This window comes from Trichoderma camerunense, assembly GCF_050948025.1.
Source record: "Trichoderma camerunense strain CBS 138272 chromosome Unknown V8C40scaffold_4, whole genome shotgun sequence".
Taxonomy (NCBI): Eukaryota; Fungi; Ascomycota; class Sordariomycetes; order Hypocreales; family Hypocreaceae; genus Trichoderma; species Trichoderma camerunense.
In genome coordinates this window covers 1,896,151-1,913,304 of record NW_028145366.1, presented here as the reverse complement: position 1 = coordinate 1,913,304, position 17,154 = coordinate 1,896,151, and the positions used below count along the sequence as shown (strand labels likewise).

At 45.5% G+C, this 17,154-nt stretch overlaps 6 protein-coding genes across 6 annotated transcripts; 3 read left to right on the top strand and 3 right to left on the bottom strand.

Moving 5' to 3' along the window:
* Positions 1 to 2,469: 2,469 nt before the first annotated feature.
* Positions 2,470 to 3,643, top strand: V8C40DRAFT_238065 (uncharacterized protein). The gene is made up of 2 exons (XM_083214371.1): positions 2,470 to 2,741; positions 2,793 to 3,643. Exon 2 carries the CDS (start codon positions 2,801 to 2,803, stop codon positions 3,491 to 3,493), a length of 693 nt encoding a protein of 230 aa, XP_083076547.1. The 5' UTR covers positions 2,470 to 2,741; positions 2,793 to 2,800; the 3' UTR covers positions 3,494 to 3,643.
* V8C40DRAFT_238063 (cyanamide hydratase) lies at positions 3,471 to 4,540 on the bottom strand. Its single transcript, XM_083214370.1, has 2 exons — positions 4,255 to 4,540; positions 3,471 to 4,187 (listed from the first exon to the last, which is right to left on the bottom strand). Exons 1-2 carry the CDS (start codon positions 4,472 to 4,474, stop codon positions 3,670 to 3,672), a joined length of 738 nt encoding a protein of 245 aa, XP_083076546.1. The 5' UTR covers positions 4,475 to 4,540; the 3' UTR covers positions 3,471 to 3,669.
* A 523-nt stretch (positions 4,541 to 5,063) lies between these two features.
* Positions 5,064 to 6,260, bottom strand: V8C40DRAFT_238059 (GPR1/FUN34/yaaH family domain-containing protein). The gene is made up of 6 exons (XM_083214369.1): positions 6,217 to 6,260; positions 6,028 to 6,144; positions 5,757 to 5,952; positions 5,586 to 5,696; positions 5,483 to 5,528; positions 5,064 to 5,431 (listed from the first exon to the last, which is right to left on the bottom strand). Exons 2-6 carry the CDS (start codon positions 6,100 to 6,102, stop codon positions 5,167 to 5,169), a joined length of 693 nt encoding a protein of 230 aa, XP_083076545.1. The 5' UTR covers positions 6,103 to 6,144; positions 6,217 to 6,260; the 3' UTR covers positions 5,064 to 5,166.
* A 318-nt stretch (positions 6,261 to 6,578) lies between these two features.
* Positions 6,579 to 8,774, top strand: V8C40DRAFT_238057 (Zn(II)2Cys6 transcription factor). Its single transcript, XM_083214368.1, has 4 exons — positions 6,579 to 7,116; positions 7,220 to 7,309; positions 7,376 to 7,856; positions 7,917 to 8,774. Exons 1-4 carry the CDS (start codon positions 6,825 to 6,827, stop codon positions 8,620 to 8,622), a joined length of 1,569 nt encoding a protein of 522 aa, XP_083076544.1. The 5' UTR covers positions 6,579 to 6,824; the 3' UTR covers positions 8,623 to 8,774.
* Positions 8,775 to 9,190: 416 nt separating this feature from the next.
* V8C40DRAFT_285592 (Pfs, NACHT and WD domain protein) lies at positions 9,191 to 13,185 on the top strand. Its single transcript, XM_083222398.1, has 2 exons — positions 9,191 to 10,866; positions 10,931 to 13,185. The coding sequence occupies exons 1-2, from the start codon at positions 9,247 to 9,249 to the stop codon at positions 13,157 to 13,159; spliced, it is 3,849 nt and encodes a 1,282-aa protein (XP_083076543.1). The 5' UTR covers positions 9,191 to 9,246; the 3' UTR covers positions 13,160 to 13,185.
* Positions 13,144 to 15,512, bottom strand: V8C40DRAFT_238053 (HET domain-containing protein). Its single transcript, XM_083214367.1, has 2 exons — positions 14,974 to 15,512; positions 13,144 to 14,921 (listed from the first exon to the last, which is right to left on the bottom strand). The coding sequence occupies exons 1-2, from the start codon at positions 15,422 to 15,424 to the stop codon at positions 13,213 to 13,215; spliced, it is 2,160 nt and encodes a 719-aa protein (XP_083076542.1). The 5' UTR covers positions 15,425 to 15,512; the 3' UTR covers positions 13,144 to 13,212.
* Positions 15,513 to 17,154: the final 1,642 nt, after the last annotated feature.

Genomic DNA, 17,154 nt, shown 5'->3' with positions numbered 1-17,154 from the left:
ATTCTCTTGAGGGGTAGTTACTGCAGTTGGTCTCTCGCGTAGCAGCATTGATTACCCCTGCAACCGCTCTATATACTGATATTTTATGTCTTCTTTGGTAAAGGCTGAGAACAACTCATCTTTGCATGTCACTTTAACAAGCTAACGCCACTATAAAGCTGAGTAACGCCATTACAAGGTGGGGTAAATAGCTATGAGAAGCGTGGATGATGTTATGTAGTAACAACGGCTCGGAAATAACATGGTGCAATGCTACCCCATAATCAACTTCAACCCGGTACGCACATCTCTTTCATCATGCATGTGATACCAATCGTAATTACCATCTCCCATAGCTAGCAGCAGGCTCCTTCCTGTTATACTCCCAAGCCGATCCATCTGCATATGGATGCTTGCATGGGGGCTTGAGGAACGGAGAAATAACTAGGACAGTAGGATGGGTCGAAGAAGGGTTAAGTCTCCTATCTCCGATTCCCGTTGTTCGAATGCTTCATGCCGACGCTAGACGAGACTTTGATGTGCATGTATAGCTTATATACTGAGTTTTGATGAAAACGAATAGTCGATATAATAGTTGCATCTTTTAACTAATATTAGACTCCATGTCGCCACTTTTCTGCATTGTTGCATCTGCTGTTGATCATATTTCCCTTCCCTGAACAAGTCAGATTTTCATCTATAAAAATAAGTCTATCCTAGCCACCTTTGTCTTCTAACGTCTTCTCCTTCTCTCGGCTGAGAGTGAAACCTTGTTCCCATTGTGTTGCAGATTGTACTTCAGGGCTATCTGAGAACCCTGGTCTCCTCCCTTGTCTAGATCATCCACCCTTGAAGTGGACTGCGGCAAGTTGGAGATCTTGTCTGCATCGGGCGACCGTGGGTCGGCATGTTAGTCCGTAATGGACATCTCCAACGGATCAGTCGGCATTCTTCGAGAGCAACATGAATCGGGACCCGGGGTCCTGTTCCCCGCGATGAAGCTATCTAAGCGAAGCAAATGAGCAAATATTCGCTTCAGGCGAGCTTTGAGAGGCGCACCAATGGCCTTCTTTTTCTTTGAGGAAACCTGAAGACGAAGCGCCTCATGCTGCCATTTAGATTCCTAACATGATTCATAGTAAACCATCAACTGTACTGGAAGCTTGGATATGAGTCTTTATTGTAAAGCCTTTTTTGAATTCGTCGGTCAAGGTGGCACTCTCTGTGGGCGCCACAGCCTGCTTTAACCAGTGGCTTTTTAGATATGGGTAAAGCTCTGGGGCTCCTCGCTTGTGTTTGGAATGCTACCTTGGAGGTAAGGTGTGCTACTGGTGCGGAATTTCTCAAATACATAGAGCAGATTCGAGCGGTAACTCGACCAGCCAATAGGCAGGATTATCCACCTTCGAATGATAGCATTTCATCTGCATGAATCGATCGTTTTTTGATGGTGTAGTTGTATGAGTGCCGCTTTCTTCAGTTCGCTACATGGATCATGTGCCAGTCAATGGCATTAAGATTGTTCAACCTTGCACATATGAACTTCCTTGTCAATGTGACCTTCACAAAAAGAGAGAGAGAGAGTATTTGTCAAAGACATGTTTACCGTTGAAATGGCTTTCTTCTGAGACATGACGAAGTCTATGTGTCAGTCGCACTTACCGTAGGTGATGCCCATGGCCAAGCCCGCTGCATCGAGACTTTTACACATTATTTTTAGGATGCTGATGGTTGTTTCTCATATCATGGCATGGTTATTGGTGTTCACACCTCGATCGTCTGGGAAATCTTCGATGTCTTAAGATTGGCTTGGCTGAGGGGAAGATCGCAGATCCCGTTAGCCGTGTTGGCTGCAGTGAAAGGTGGTGCGTCCGCACTTTAGAAACTGGATCAGTCACTTTCGCTCGCATCAGATCTTTCTCTTGAGTATGCGCTATTTCTTAAGTGGGTTTATGATAGTGAATAGGAGGGAGAATGAGTTGTTTATTAAAGTAAGAAACAGGCTGGCGAGGGCTCGCAACCATCAAACGTATTAAGATCTCAATTGCTGCTCTTGTTTATTGGCATGAAGCATGGCCTGGTCAAGTGAGCGGCCAGCTTTCTGCCTGGCTTGCCTAGATAGCCTGCTGGATGCACTAGCAAGGAATGCCACCCTGGCAGATGATTTGCCCGTAGATAAACAGGCAGTATTGTATTTCGCAGGATCTCTAGGCTAGGCCTGTGCAAGTTTAAGTACAAGGTAGCTACATATTTCACGAAAAAGACAAAGGAGTGTTCTTACGAAATTCTCTGAACGAAGCGCTGAAAACAGGAAATCACACGGGATAGGATTCTTGGCATTGTATAGATTTGCATCGGCAATGGTCCATTGTCCTTGAGTGCATGCATATTCAGGACTCTGTACCTAGTTAGGCAACGCGGGTCATTTTCCATAAGCTGAACTGCACCTTCAATGCATGCGGCTATTAGTTCAGCTGTCAACACATTTCAGCTGCCTAGTTTCAACCAAACATCAAATCCCTCCAATTCACAGTTCGTTACGTTTGGTCAACTCAAGGTTGGTAAATTTTAATCCAGTCAATAGTGCGACAACGGGCTGTTGATCACACACTTGGCAGACACAAGCTGGCGCCACAGAAGAAGTATTAATTTGAGCATATATACCTGTATACAGGTTTCATAACGACGGGTGGTTTTCGCTTTCAAACCGCTACTAACCAATTTAAAAACCAACTACTAAACTGCAGCCTCTTTTGGCCGATGTTAGTCCTCCTTCGCCATTCACATGTGTTCGTTGTACTAATTTGATGTAGTAGACACAATGACTACCGTCGCTTCTACCGCCAACGAGACCTCAGCCTGGAAGCTACGACTTCGAGGTGCTCAGGCTCAGGCTAAGGCTAGAATTCAAGAATCTCAAGGCAGCATTAACATTACGGCATACTTGGCCAACCCTGAGTCCTTTGGCATTGACCATCAGAGTCTTCACAGTGCTGAAGATGGTGTTGAGAAACTGAAACAGCATGCGGAGAAGCTAAAGGAACATTTGACATTGCTCCGTGCAAACCCAACCTCTGATGACAAATTTGAACCCATCACCAGGGCCCTCATTGATGATCATCGAAATCTAAGTGGCGATGTGAAGGCCGTCACGGATAAGCTTCAGGACGACAAAGTGGACAAGCAAACGGCCATGGAGAAGATGAGAGAAGCTCGCCAGCGAGCAAAGAAGCAGTCTATCTATAGTATCGATAGGTCATATGATAACGCTGTTGAAATTACTGACCATCAACCAGAGGATCAACAAGAGACGGTAGCTGATGCATGGGTACTCATCTACGACCAGTTTCTAAAATTCACTGATAAAATATTCAATCTTTTCTTGGACATGCATAACGCTATTTCACAGTGGCCTGAAGATGTCTGGGAAAAGGTCAAAGAGGCGTGGAACACGATGAAGGGAGTCTTCGTGGAGATATATCAATGGTTCAATGACTTATTTGGTTACGCGTAGTAGAGGTTGCTATTCACAATATCGCCTGGCAGAAGCAGTGAAAGAACAGAGCGAAAGGTATAAGAACTCTTAGGTAAAGCTGTTTATTCTCTATTCAGTAGAGAATTTCAGTGAGAGAACAGTCAAGGTCTATTTACATATGAATGTGATATTTACTGAACTTATCGCGTAATCTTTCAATAGTCCCATTCCTTCATGAGTGGATTGGCTTCAATTTCATTGTCAAAGTTGGGGAGGTTTCCTGAATGACACCACGGTTTAATGGTCATCTCCTTGCGAATAGTTCCAGAGAAAAACGAAGACCACTTCAATCGGGGATGCGCTTCGTTGATCTCGGCGACTGTCGTATGATGCAACAACTTTCCAAAGTTCTTGACATAGGGGTGGACACTTGTGTTATCGTACGTTGTGGCAAGCTGAATCAGCTGGCCGAGAAACGCAATCTCTCCATGAATGCCCATATCCTCATGCCGAATGATGGCTTCCGAAACAGCCTCTGCCTGGTCCTTGGCGGCTCCAAAATCCTTGAGAACCTGCAGAGCCTTGATGCCGCCATAGATGTCAAAAGACATTCGGGTGGCAGTCAAGAATTCCTCTGCAGTCCCAATATCGTGGAGCAGACAAGTAAGAGCCCAGGTCACAGGATTAAATCCAGCAGCTTGCTTTGGAAAATATTGCTTGGTAATGGCCATTCCTTCAAAGGCGTATTAGCACCCAACCAATATGCCTGAACAGATGCTCCATTGGCATGAATTATATACCAAAGTAATATACTCTCATAGAATGATTAAGAGTCTGAGGGTGGAGAGTTGCCTTGGCGTAATCAAGCGTCTTTGCCACTACAGGGTCGCTGGATGGAAACCCAAGCTCACTAATGGAAAGGGGTAATGGTTCAATGGTGGACAGCTTATCACCAAAAAGAGTCCCAGCATGCCTGGGAACGCTAGTCCAGCCATTGGAGGCAACCTCGTCTTGACACATGTTTAAGACCTAGTATGAGTTGTGCACGACTGAAAAGAGACAAGAAATTGTTCAACTATGATAAAGAGGAGGGAATGTCTAGAACGGCAGAGGCGAGCAGTTTGCTACTTTATAGTTTCTCTTTATCATCCCTACACCATTCCTGGATATATCAGGACCCGATTTACAACTCCTTATCGGACAGTTTATAATTTGCTCATAATCTCTTCGTGAAAAGACTCATGCCGTGCGGGTGTAAGGAGAATGCAGTTCGCTCTGGAGAACTTCATGTATGACCACTATCGCTCCACTTCCTATTCCGGTAGTTATTTTACGTGGGGCAAGTCAGATGCGACCTGAGTGGCGGAAGATAATACGTCATGGGACCGACTGAAGCTGACTCGCTCGATAAAGCCAAGCCGTTCTTACATCTTCTGCTGGCAGTCTCCGATGTTTTGTTGTATTACCAAATATACTCCAATATAAAGCGTAGTGCACCAATACTATTTAGCCAAGAATAGCGCCACTATTACATTTGAGGTCCTGCCGCTACAGGCATGTGTAACTCTCTGAGCGAAACAGACAAATGCAGCTAAATGAAACCGAGGTTGCCATTGTTCATTCCTGTTCGGTAAGATCTGGCTTTTCTGTTATTATTACCATTATTACTCTATGACCGTGTATTTCTAAACACAATGCGCTTATCGAATCCTTCAATTACTTTGGTCGCTCGGTTTCCTTCTCCCAGCAAGGCGACTCGTGTTGTACACCGGAACGCGAAAGGGTAAAACATCTTGACAAAGCTCATGGCCCAACATATAAAAGCCAGCCAGAGATGCAATAAATCCGAATGCACCCCCTGCTTTCGTGAGGCTGGTACTGGTCGCAACATTACCATCTGCCCTAACAAAGTGCGCTATGCAATTGAAAATATATGAAAGCTCCAATCCACCGTATATAATAATATTAGGGCCACCGCTGTATCAAATTTAGCAGTGTTCCAGAGGTGTTTGTTGGACAGGCTCTTACGTTGGCAAAGATGCAATGAAAAAGAAGAGATTTAGTACACACCAAACTTTGTAGACATCAGGTTCTCAGTCAGTGCGCTCCTTCAGATAGAAATATGACTTACCAAGCTGATAAATCCCAAACGCATTGTAATACTCGGCTGTATCGCCTTGATATGACTCGAGAATGCCCGTCGAAGGTAATATTAACACTCCGTAACCGCCGTAGTATAGCCCTAGCCGAAGATATCAGACGTTAGTCCTAGGCCACGAAAACTCCGAGGGGATGTGTTTACCAAAAGCTGCCAAAACTGTGTATTCAAACGTGTTGCCCCTGACCATTTCCCACTGCGCCGAGATCAAGAGCCCAAGTCCAGCGAGAAAACAGAGATTTGCGACAAAGACGGATTGGTTTGACACTCCGCGGAAGTCCATGGCAGACAGTGACAACGCCATCAATGTGGCTGCAAAACTGCCAAAACCCAATGCGCCCTGTAGTATACATTAGCAGTCTATCATAACCTTGTGTTGAAAGAATGTTATAATTTGAGAGTCGGTGGTTCATACTGGATTGGCAAGGCCCCTCTGTCTAACGACAGGCAACCTGGTCGGCTTGATGTCGCTCTCCTGAATCGAATTCATTACAAAGTTTACAAAAGCTGTTGCCCAGAAATGTGTTTCAAACTGTTTCACTGTAAGTTCTCGTAGTTTTGGACATACTAATGATTTAATACAAGTCAGAAGTGAATCTATTACGTTACGCGGTAACGCCAATTGGAGCGGCGGAAGGTCATTCAAAGGGTATTGCTTATTATAAAAGAAGATGCCGAGTTATGGCCTACATGCAGTTACATACACACCAGCCCCGCTGTCAGGGCATCAAACCGAGCAATGGAATAGAAGCGCCGCCCGCCCTTGTGGTCTGATCAATTGTCACAGAATCGGATACAGAGCCATCCGTACCACAGATCCATGGTAAGCTGGGCTCGCTGAGACTAACTTAACATGGACGGCTAAGCCCGCCTCCATTCCCCAACTTTTCCTTTGTAGGGCATAGCTTACCCGGAATGTTGGCGGGACTTAATGTGATCTATCCGAGTTCTGGGTTGCCCTTCACAAGTCGAGCCTGGTGGTTGTGCTAGAGAAAGCAAAAGGTTCTCCTCTATTCTTCAGGGTTCAGTTCACTCTAGATCGCAGAAACCAAGTTGGTAACACTTTTCGCATCACCATTCCACCTTGCGTGGTTCTAAGAGCAACATTTCTCATGCCCCCGACTTCGGCCACACCGGATCCTCCGTGTTTTCCCTCATCCCCATCATTCCGTTCGTCAGGGGTGTTCCATAAAATACAATTACGTACGGGCCATGGACACTTCGTGCTACACATGCCGCCGTCGCCGCATAGAATGCCGCATGGATCAGCCGCCGTGCAGGAAATGCACCCAAGCTGGACTAGAATGTACCCAGACCAGACCCTTACGATGGGCGAAAGGTGCTACATATCGGACCAAGAAGACAGAAACGACGGCCGCAAATAAACCCGTTATATCCAAGAAAACAACTCTCTTCGGACCGAGGTTGGCTGCAAGAGATGTATCACACGTGCAAACCGCCACACATCCCGGGTCTGTACTTGTTACCAATGGCGGAGACAGAGGTGAGATATCCCAAGCTACAATTAGACGTCCCTTTTCTATGAGTAATGAGTCTCTCTCACTACATTATCCTTATTACTGACAGACGTTATGCGCACATAATAGACTACTACTTTCGGTCAACTCCCATCACACAGTTAGATGACCCTCTTTTATCGAACCTTGACGAGACTACTCGGTATTACTTAGACTATTGTACGTATAGAGGTTCTCAGAACTGCACGTTGGTTCAACTTGGGCAGAGTTTAATCCATGCTTCAGATAGCAGATGCGTTTGCAAGCTGTTCATTATGTATGACAGCACCGTGAACCCGTTAAGAAACGTAATAGGAGCTGCTTTCGACAATCCACTGTTACTATCTTCTATTATTGCACTCTCATCACGTCACAGGGCAAACTCAAAGCTCTCATATTCCCAGGGTAGGTTGGTGACGTCGTCCACAATTCTAACAGACACCGATCACACCGCTCTCCGCTTCAAACACAAGACGTTGCGAGGGCTTTCGGATGCTGTAAATGATCCTCAGCTACGAACACTGGACGCGACGATTACGAGCGCCTTTCTGTTGCTATTTCTTGATCTCCTAGAATCGGGGAGTGGCACCTGGAATATACATCTGGAAGGTGTAAAGAAATTAATCACCCAGATTGACACCCACACCAGGCCAAAAGGAACTGTACAAGAAGATTTTGGTACATATCTTATAAGTATACGGGAGTTCGTCTCTCGACAGATTTACGTGTACGTTAGCTCAGTATAGGCACTGTTGCCACCTTATTACTGCTAACCGCCTCCCATCAGGATTGAGAACCTCGGACCAACATACGCGAATCCCGAAATATTGTCAAATACAACTATCCCTTCACAAGAAGCAAAACAGCCGCTACAGCAAAAGTTAGAACATTCGTACTTGGGATGTCCCGAGTATATCCTAGACGCTCTCGGGGCATTTTCTTCCTGTCGAGATTTTCTCTTGTCCTCACAGTCAAGAAGCGAGGCTGACCTTGAAATACGTATTCATAGAGTAGATGACGTGCTTAGATCTATGGAGAGCTTTGACTGTGATTCTTGGGCGGCAACACTACCACGCCTGCCTTCAACTTCAGTGCAGATTCAAGAGCTATCCAAGTTGGCAGAGTCTTATAAACTTGGAGCTCAGATATATGGCAGACGCATTCTTGACGCTCTCACTGGGGAGGAGACCTCTCAGGACCATCTCGTGCGTCGACTTATTAGCGTCATTCATGAGTTAGAGAGTGACGCCAACTTGTTCAAATGCATACTCTGGCCAATGGTCATTGCAGGATTGGAGTCCCGCGAACAGGTGCACAGGGAGTTTATATCAGGTTGCTTGGAGAAATTTTGGCTTGAGACACGATGCTTGAATGTGGTGAATACCGGCACTATACTACGTAAGTTGTGGCATTGGGAAGAACGGGAGGGCTCGACCCCGAAACATTGGATATTCAGGATTGGTCAATTAGGGGGCGATTGGCTTCTTGTATAAAGAGTCAAATACTCTTTAAAATTAATTCGATCCATGGGGCAGTTTCAATATGTTGCTTACTACTAAAAAGGTTTAAGCCTTTGTCATCAAATTTAGGATAACTTCTCAAACGGAGGACAGAAAAGTCGCGACCGAGAAAATTTCGAACACCCACGAGTTGGATCATACGCCTACAAAAGGAGTAACTACTATTTCTACATTTGCCTACTAACTGCTACTAGATCTATATTCATCTAGTAACTATTACTATAGCTATATCGTAAAATCCAGGTGCTTGCAGAATAGGTGTTCCCCTACAAAAGCACCACTCGATTTGATTAGGTGCTCATATTGCTTTACCTATTCATATTGCCGTCTCGCTTTTCTGACCTCCGCTTGCCTCTGTTCTGTTGCGCTTCAAGCAAATGATAGACATATATACAAAGTAATTTTATTGGCCAAGATGCTCGTTGATTGGTTGGAATGGCATACTCCGCACTCTCAGCGGCATCCCGCAAACCAATTGGATGCCTGATATTATCACTCGACGGAAGTGCATCTCATCTCTCACTTCCACCCAATGCATGTTGTCAGAACATAATTCATTAAAGAGGACCGCAACCTCTTCATAGATGTTTATTTGAAATGAACATCGAGGGAAACAGCTTTGGCGACAACGCCACCATCCACCAAGGGAATGTGTATCACTACTCTTCCGAAGGCGCAAGCGACCGCTGCTTGGCAGATTTGCGATCAACAGACCCCCGCGACGACAAGGTCCGGATTGAGCAAACAAAGGGTGGCCTTTTGAGAGAGCTATATAACTGGATCTTCGAAAATGACAAGTTCAAGCTGTGGTATGACGATGACGATACACAAGGCCAGCTACTGTGGATCACCGGTGATCCAGGGAAGGGAAAGACTATGCTAGCATGCGGTATCATCGACGAGTTGGCAGATCAAACGAGAATTAAAAATCCAGAGTCAAAGACGATGCTATCCTACTTCTTCTGCCAGGGCACCGACTCGCGCATTAACTCTGCTGTAGCCGTGCTGCGCGGCCTTCTATACCTTATTATTCAACAGAGGCCGTCACTCATCTTACATATTAGGACCAAATACGATATTGCAGGCAAGAGCCTCTTTGAGGACGTGAACGCTTGGACAGCATTATCACAGATACTCATAAATGTTTTACACGATGCAAGCATAGATAGCACCATATTAGTTATCGATGCGTTAGACGAATGCGAGGCAGATCAAGCAAAGCTCCTGGATTTTATTCTGCAGCACTCATCACTATCCCAAGTCAAATGGATCATTACCAGTCGTAATGGACCTCTTATTGAGCAGAAATTAAGCACTTATAACTCACGGGCGTTACTTAGCCTAGAGTTGAAGGACAGTGAGGCCAGCATATCTGATGCCGTTAATACTTACATCAAGTATAGCGTCTCACGGCTGGGAGTGGTGCAGGATGACAAAGCGCTCCAAGACGACCTTGAGAAGGCAATGCAACAAAAAGTTAATGGGACATTTTTATGGGTCTCGCTTGTTATGAAAGAACTTGAACAAGTGGAAAGCTGGGACGCTCTGCAGGTTATCGATGAAATCCCGTCTGACTTGAAAGAAGTTTACGCTCGCATGTTGGAGCAAATCCTGCAGTTAAAGAGAGGAAACCACAAGCACTGCATACAATTGCTTTCAACTGCGTGCACAACATATCGCCCACTCAGCCTGTCAGAGGTAGGGTTTCTCTCGGGCTTACCGCGTGGGATATCTGAGAAGCCAGGGGCCGTCCGGAGAGTTGTAACCATGTGCGGCTCATTTCTTACAATACGAGACGAGAATGTTTATCTGGTTCACCAATCTGCCAAGGACTATCTGTCTACTGAAGCTTTGCAGACTATTTTCCCCAATGGAGTAGAGACGATTCATCATTTTCTCTTTTCCAGGTCCCTCCAGGGCATGTCCCAGATCCTAAGGCGCGACGTATGGGATTTGAAGGCCCCTGGAGTTCTCATTGATGAAATCGTGGCTCCAGAGCTCGACCCTTTAGCCACGACACGTTACTCTTGTGTCTACTGGGCCGACCACTTATGTGATGGCATTTCCGAAAATTGGGCTCAAACCAATGACCTTGAAGACGATGGAATCATACATCAATTCTTGGACAAACATTATCTGTATTGGCTAGAGGCTCTGAGCTTGCAGCGCAGTATATCTTACAGCGTAGTAGCACTCAATAGGCTCGAAACACTACTGGTAAGTGCACACACTGTCACATCTAACACTTGTGTGCTGGAGACTTACAATTGGTCGGCAAAAGATGGAAAAGAAGCGTCATATGCAATCATCAGAGATGATAGGAGACGCTCGTCGATTCATCCTTACGTATAGGAAAATGATTGAGATTGCACCGTTACAGCTTTACGCATCCGCACTCCTATTTAGTCCTACCGAAAGCCTAATAAGACGGCTATTCAGTGAGGAAGAGCCAACTTGGCTTGCATCGAAACCAATAATGGATGCAAAATGGGGCCCTTGCATCCAAACACTAGAGGGTCATGAGGATACGATAATAAGCGTTGTCTGCTCAGCGGATGGCCAGAGACTTGCCACAGCTTCGCGGGATAGAACGGTTAAAATCTGGGATTACCATACCGGGGGGTGTCTTTTGACTCTAAAAGGCCACCACAAAACGGTTGGGTCGGTTGCCTTTTCGGCAGACTGCCAAAAGGTCGTCTCGTCTTCAAGTGACGGCACAGTCAAGATATGGGATTCGAGGGCTGGCAACCGTCTCCAGACACTCAGATGCCAGAGCTACAAATGGTCTTGGGCTACGCTGTCACAAGATGGCAAGCTAGCTGCTACAATCTCGGAGACAGACGATCTCATTATCTGGAACTTAGCAGGTGCTTCCTCGCATCTTCTCGATGTACCTATTCATGGCCTATTGATTGCTGCTGTATTTTCAGCAGACAGTCGGCAATTTGCCCTCGTTTACTCAGATGAGGTTCATATATGGGATATAGCGACAAATACTTGTTTTAGGACTCTTCAAGGTCGCTTTATTGTTGCAGACAATACGGCTGCTTTCTCACCAAACGGCCAACAATTTGCTTCATACGTCTACGAAAAAGAAATTAAAATATGGAGTATTGAGACGGGAGAATGCATCAAAATATTGCCAAGGAGTGGAGCTGCGATGGCGGTAGTCTTCTCGCCAGACGGCCTACGAATTGCGTCTGCCTTGGGTGATAAAACTATCAAGATTTGGGACACAATCACCGGGAATTGTCTACAGACAATACACGGTCTGAATCACACGCTTTTGTCGGTGGCATTCTCTACAAATGGGCGGGAACTGGCATCAGCTTCGAGCGAGGGGGTAGCCAGAATCTGGAATTTAGATACAGGCCATATCTCTCTGATACCCGATATCCCAAATCGCGGAATCGACCAGGTTATCTTCTCTAAAGATAACAGCTTGATCGAATCAATATCGTATGGTGAGGTTAATATTTGGAACACATTAGATGGCACTTGTTCCCAAACCCTCCCCACTGAAGGAACGATGTTCTCGGAAGATGGACAACGGCTCGCTTTCGTCGGAGAGGATTACACAATCTATATTACGAATGCAGATCTGACACGGTACATTGAGATACCAAAAGGATATGTCGAACAGCTAAGGGACATTGGTTTCACTTCAGATGGTCACTATTTTGTTACCATGGGAGATGAAATGGTCAAGATCTGGGAGCCAACGACAGGAGATTGTGTCCAGACCATTCACGATACTTGGCCTGTGGTACTTATGGCATGCTCGCCAGATAGTCAGAGGATAGCAATTGGGGTCGCTACAATGCCCTCGACGCATAGCTCTCAACTAGTGAAGATATGGGACCTAACAACGAAGAAGCGCCTTCAAACTTTGAACACGCCCAATTGCAGCCTAATATTCTTCTCTCCAGATGGAAAGCTTCTCGGTACAGTAACGAAGAGTTACAGACACCCTGGCATGATGCAGCAAGTGAAGAGTTGGGATGTGTCTGAGGGCATATGCCTACAGACATTCCAGGAACTAGAGGGGAACATGAAGATATGCGCCTTCTCACCAAATAACCAGCTATTGGTGTCATACTCGAGGGGCATACTGGACAGCACCACGAGATCCAAGAAGACTTTGAGCATGATCAAAATCTGGGACGCCGCCTCAGGTGCCTGCTTGGTAACACTGGATGTTGGTCCGCCAATTAACAGCCTTTCCTTCGATCCATTGAGCAGTTCCCGCATCCACACTAATATTGGAGTTATGGATTTGAGCTTTGGTAGCTCTGAAACGGATAGCAATATATCATTGCGAGGACTTGTCCACCATGGCTATGGTATAAGCCTTGATGGTATGTGGATTGTAAATGGCAAGGAGAGGCTGCTTTTGTTGCCTCCAGACTACCGAAACAAAGCAACGGCAGTACGGGGGTCGCAGATAGCTATTGGTGTGGTTACACGCGAGTCGAATCGTCTATTTCTGATGAGTTTCATGAATGAATAGAATTATCATGAAGGGGGTAGCTCTACTCTTTCACAATCGTTAGTACATGTAAGCTACCTGAGCAACAATTTTGCATGGCTACAGTCCCTCCCCTGTGCAACTCCTTCAAATGCCCCTATACGCAAAAAGGAGTGTCGATGACGATGAAACCCCAACTGGCCCCCTTCCTTTTCCTCGTTCTCTTTTTCGCTTCCTTCGTCTATGTTATCCTTGTCAGTGCCATAGGTATCGCAAATTTGGTGGAGTCGCTCTCCTAATCTGCGTGCCGTCGCCGTTGATGCTAATGCCAAAGTTTTCCCCTTTCTAGTCCACAAGGTTTTTGTGTCATGTCTCATTCTGACTGGCGAATTATTTGTTTCTTTTATCAAAATGAGACCGCAGTGAGTCCCAAGATATAGAAACCTCACGTCCAATAATTCTGGTGTGATTCTTGGGGTGATTTTCTGATGAGAAGGTGGGACAGCGGCAAGGCTATCTAGGTATGTTTTTGCACCAAGAGGAATCTTTGCCCAGGGTAAATAGTTGTCGTATCCGCCGTAATAATTTGCAGAAATTTGCAAGCGCATCGTATCAACTTTTTTAATGGTCCCTTCAAGATAAATAGAACCGTCCATTCGGAATTCCTTGATGTCGATAGAATCGTCCATATAGCCGGCTAGAAACTTAACCTTTCCATCCACAGAAGCCCAAGACCACGAAGGCGCTCGTCGTCGCGTGTTATCCTGTTTCACGTACTCATATTTCCCATTTTCAATCCGGCCAAGATGACGCCATAGGAGCGACGGTATTATGCTGTTTTTAAATGCACCAAAATAGTACTCATCTCGAGGAGTACTACCAAGCCGCGCAAGTCCTGCTATTGCAGGCAGTTTATCAGAGACATAGGTAAAGCTCTTTAAGCTATACTCTTCGACAGTATCATTCCAGTTATAACGCAGTTGACCTGGCTCTTCCCTTTTAATTGATGATTCTCGGACTGCTATACTGTCCGAGGCACATTCTCTTCTGCTGCAACTTTGACACCTCCAAGAGAGCTCTTCGCTTCCAAATGAGACGCATCGTAGGGAAAGTAGCGCTTCTTGAAAAGCCCACCCACGCTGGTCTAACGGCTCATTTATCGGCAACGTGATAGTGGCATTTTGGCCAAGATATACCAGCCTAGATTGATCTCGGTGGATGGGAATTGTGCAACAAGGACCTACTGGGGGGGTTCGATGATGAAAAAGTCCTTGGTATGCATCAGATGCCCCCGCGGCCTTGACCGTGAAAAAAGCCCCTTGGAAGATTTTGTCCATACTCTTCCCTTCTCGTTCCCAATCTTTAATTGCCTTGTAATCTCGACCCTGTATGATGCAGAGAGAGTCTACCCATATATAACGAACATCTAATCGTCTTGCTAATGTGATGGCGTCATAGACGGTTTGCGGCAGATTTATTAGCGGAATGCTTTGTTTCAACTGTTCCATATTCGAACTTCTTAATGTAAAGAATGGTCTTTTACCCCAGCAGTAACTGAGAGCGATATACTTTCCGGTCTGACCCTCGGTTGTTGTGACCAATACAGGCTGCTTAGAACCATCCGGTGGCCCAACATCCACTACTCTCCTAGGTAAAGGAGAGTTTTCGTTAACGGGACACCTCCCATGATGATTCGTTAGGCAGTCTGACAGCCAATTGGAGACCAGATCAAAGCAGCGATTCGATCCGGAATGTGGCTCTGCTCTCCTCCACTTGATGATGCAATCAGAGCTCGAGAATAAATCTGCACACGTTAAACTCAACACATATTTACCAAAGATGGTCATACTACATACCAGGATCAAGATCAGCATACACGGTCATATAGCCACGGACCAGCCAAGGCTTCTCGTCCGGTGGGCCAAGATACCAACGTCCATCTCCCTCAGGACACCACATGAAATCGGAGCGCTTTTTTTCTTCTGTCACAACCACGTATATCTTTTCCAATAATTGATGATATGGTGGATATCTGTACAAGGTGACACTGCAGGAACTCATAGACTGAAGCTTATGCATATCTGGTCTTAGTGACGACAGTATAATAGAACATAAGTCGCACAAAGTAGCGCCATTGACGTTCATATTACCTAAAAGACTCGCAATGTCTGAATAGAGCATGTAGCCTTCGGCGGTAATATCGCCCAGACAAAGGTTCTGACATTTAGTACATCGTCCGAGGGAAACGTCAGACAGCTTAGTCGCATCTTTATTATCATTTTCCTTCCTTTTAAGAGTAGAAGACATATCAAAGAAACGAGGTATTAGAGAATGCTTTCGTCAGGGGGAAGGAAGTAGACACTTGTGCAGGTCAAGCTATACGTTACAATTGTATTGAGGTGCACAATATTTTGAGGCTGTGTCGAACAATTGCTGCCTAAATGCCCTGTCTCACCGTTTATGTACAGTTAACCTTGGTGTAAGCCTTGGTTCTAGCGAACCCCCCCTAAGATGGGCGATAATCGTATTCCTCCATCCCATACAAATTTACCTAGGTACTATTATTGCACCAGTTTGTATGTACGGCAATACCGATGCCGCCGGTAGATATAATGGTACACACCCTTGAAAAAATGATGCAGGCATACACTCTCTGAAATAACCTACTTTTGGCTTTGCTGCAAGCATTGCTTTGCCCTGGGTGCTAGCTGGCATTGTTTTGTTTCATCGCCACGGCTATCGCCCATATTGGATTACCTTCCATTCTCATCATGTGGGAGTAAGAATTTTATGCAAGGTCTGGCATGCTGAAAGTCTTCCTTGGTATGTGACGCGACACCGCGCAGCTTACAGAAAGCTCCCAGTTACTACCCATTCAGGTTGTATGGTTATAGGTTGGTAGAAGAAGTAATCAAGCACATACGACCATAGGTAGAGGAGAACTCGGGGTCCCGTCTGCTCCCCCATAGATAAGCCTCTAACCGGCAGATTAGTAGTTGAGTGGGTGACCATCAGCGAACACCGGCTGTTGTATGTTTTTTCTTTTTGTTTTTTTGCTCTTTTTTTTTGTGCTTTCTATGAGACAGTTGTGTTGCTAGAATTCGTCGAGTTGTGGTGTGGTACATTTCCGGGGAAGGATCATGGGTAAATGCCACCACCGGCTGAGTGTTGGGCCAATGGCATAGCTTTAATCCAACATGCAGGATTGCTTATTAAAAGCCTTAATCGCCGATGATAAAAAAAAAAATCAGCGGCCAGGTTAACATAGAATGTTACATGATCCAAATGTTTAGTATAATAGATAAATAAGTATATACATGTGTATTTTTTTCCCCTGTTATAATAGCTAGCTGTTGTGTGAGTGTATTGAACCACTGCTCTACGAAAGGATCTAATCCGCATGTCCAACCCATTAGCCGCTAGAAATCTAATGGTAGAGACAGTGACAAACTCCACGCCATTGGGTTTGCCAGTAACAGTCGCAATGGCGAGCGTTCTCTGGGTTCTCTGGAGAGACTTGCTGGAAACAGACTGGTATTAGACATAGTAGCAATTGGTTAAGTTTGAGGGTTTACTTGATTGGCCAAGTCTGGAGTATTTTTATGTTCTGCACTGTGACCACGACGATTCCAGATTTGTATGGTCTTTTTTATTAATGAATGATGAGAATACAGAGTTGCACGCCACGGATGTTGCGGCCTTCTCATTTTATCTTCCAAATATACCGGTTCTTCTTCATTTTTAGCTTCATATTGTCAAAGAAGCTATTATAAGCCAGGGCAGCAACTACGCACCTGAGCATTACCAACATATAGGGTAGAATGAGATACTTCACGCAGGTCCAGCTCATGTCAGAAATGCTATTACATAACAGAAAGACCTTGCCGGCTTAACGCCTCGCAGCTATGAGATTGTTACCCGTTTTGAGCAGGCAGGGCGCCCCTTTAGTTTGGCGGTGACGATGTCATTGGCAGCCCGTATTCTCCTTCGATAACTTCTCTTGGGTTGTTCCTTGCTCTCCGCTGCTTACCGGTAAC

What these genes read in the sequence shown, in the direction of transcription:
- V8C40DRAFT_238065 (XM_083214371.1), top strand. Translation starts at nt 2,801, where the DNA reads ATGACTACCGTCGCTTCTACCGCCAACGAGACCTCAGCCTGGAAGCTA.
- V8C40DRAFT_238063 (XM_083214370.1), bottom strand. Translation starts at nt 4,474, where the DNA reads ATGTGTCAAGACGAGGTTGCCTCCAATGGCTGGACTAGCGTTCCCAGG. An exon ending in TATGAGAGTATATTACTTTG is followed by an intron (nt 4,188 to 4,254) that starts GTATATAATTCA and finishes ACGCCTTTGAAG; the next exon opens with GAATGGCCATTACCAAGCAA.
- V8C40DRAFT_238059 (XM_083214369.1), bottom strand. Translation starts at nt 6,102, where the DNA reads ATGAATTCGATTCAGGAGAGCGACATCAAGCCGACCAGGTTGCCTGTC. An exon ending in GTTTGGGATTTATCAGCTTG is followed by an intron (nt 5,529 to 5,585) that starts GTAAGTCATATT and finishes ATGTCTACAAAG; the next exon opens with TTTGGTGTGTACTAAATCTC. An exon ending in TTCATTGCATCTTTGCCAAC is followed by an intron (nt 5,432 to 5,482) that starts GTAAGAGCCTGT and finishes AATTTGATACAG; the next exon opens with CGGTGGCCCTAATATTATTA.
- V8C40DRAFT_238057 (XM_083214368.1), top strand. Translation starts at nt 6,825, where the DNA reads ATGGACACTTCGTGCTACACATGCCGCCGTCGCCGCATAGAATGCCGC. An exon ending in TACCAATGGCGGAGACAGAG is followed by an intron (nt 7,117 to 7,219) that starts GTGAGATATCCC and finishes CGCACATAATAG; the next exon opens with ACTACTACTTTCGGTCAACT. An exon ending in TCGGTATTACTTAGACTATT is followed by an intron (nt 7,310 to 7,375) that starts GTACGTATAGAG and finishes TCCATGCTTCAG; the next exon opens with ATAGCAGATGCGTTTGCAAG.
- V8C40DRAFT_285592 (XM_083222398.1), top strand. Translation starts at nt 9,247, where the DNA reads ATGAACATCGAGGGAAACAGCTTTGGCGACAACGCCACCATCCACCAA. An exon ending in ATAGGCTCGAAACACTACTG is followed by an intron (nt 10,867 to 10,930) that starts GTAAGTGCACAC and finishes GGTCGGCAAAAG; the next exon opens with ATGGAAAAGAAGCGTCATAT.
- V8C40DRAFT_238053 (XM_083214367.1), bottom strand. Translation starts at nt 15,424, where the DNA reads ATGTCTTCTACTCTTAAAAGGAAGGAAAATGATAATAAAGATGCGACT. An exon ending in GTATGCTGATCTTGATCCTG is followed by an intron (nt 14,922 to 14,973) that starts GTATGTAGTATG and finishes TAACGTGTGCAG; the next exon opens with ATTTATTCTCGAGCTCTGAT.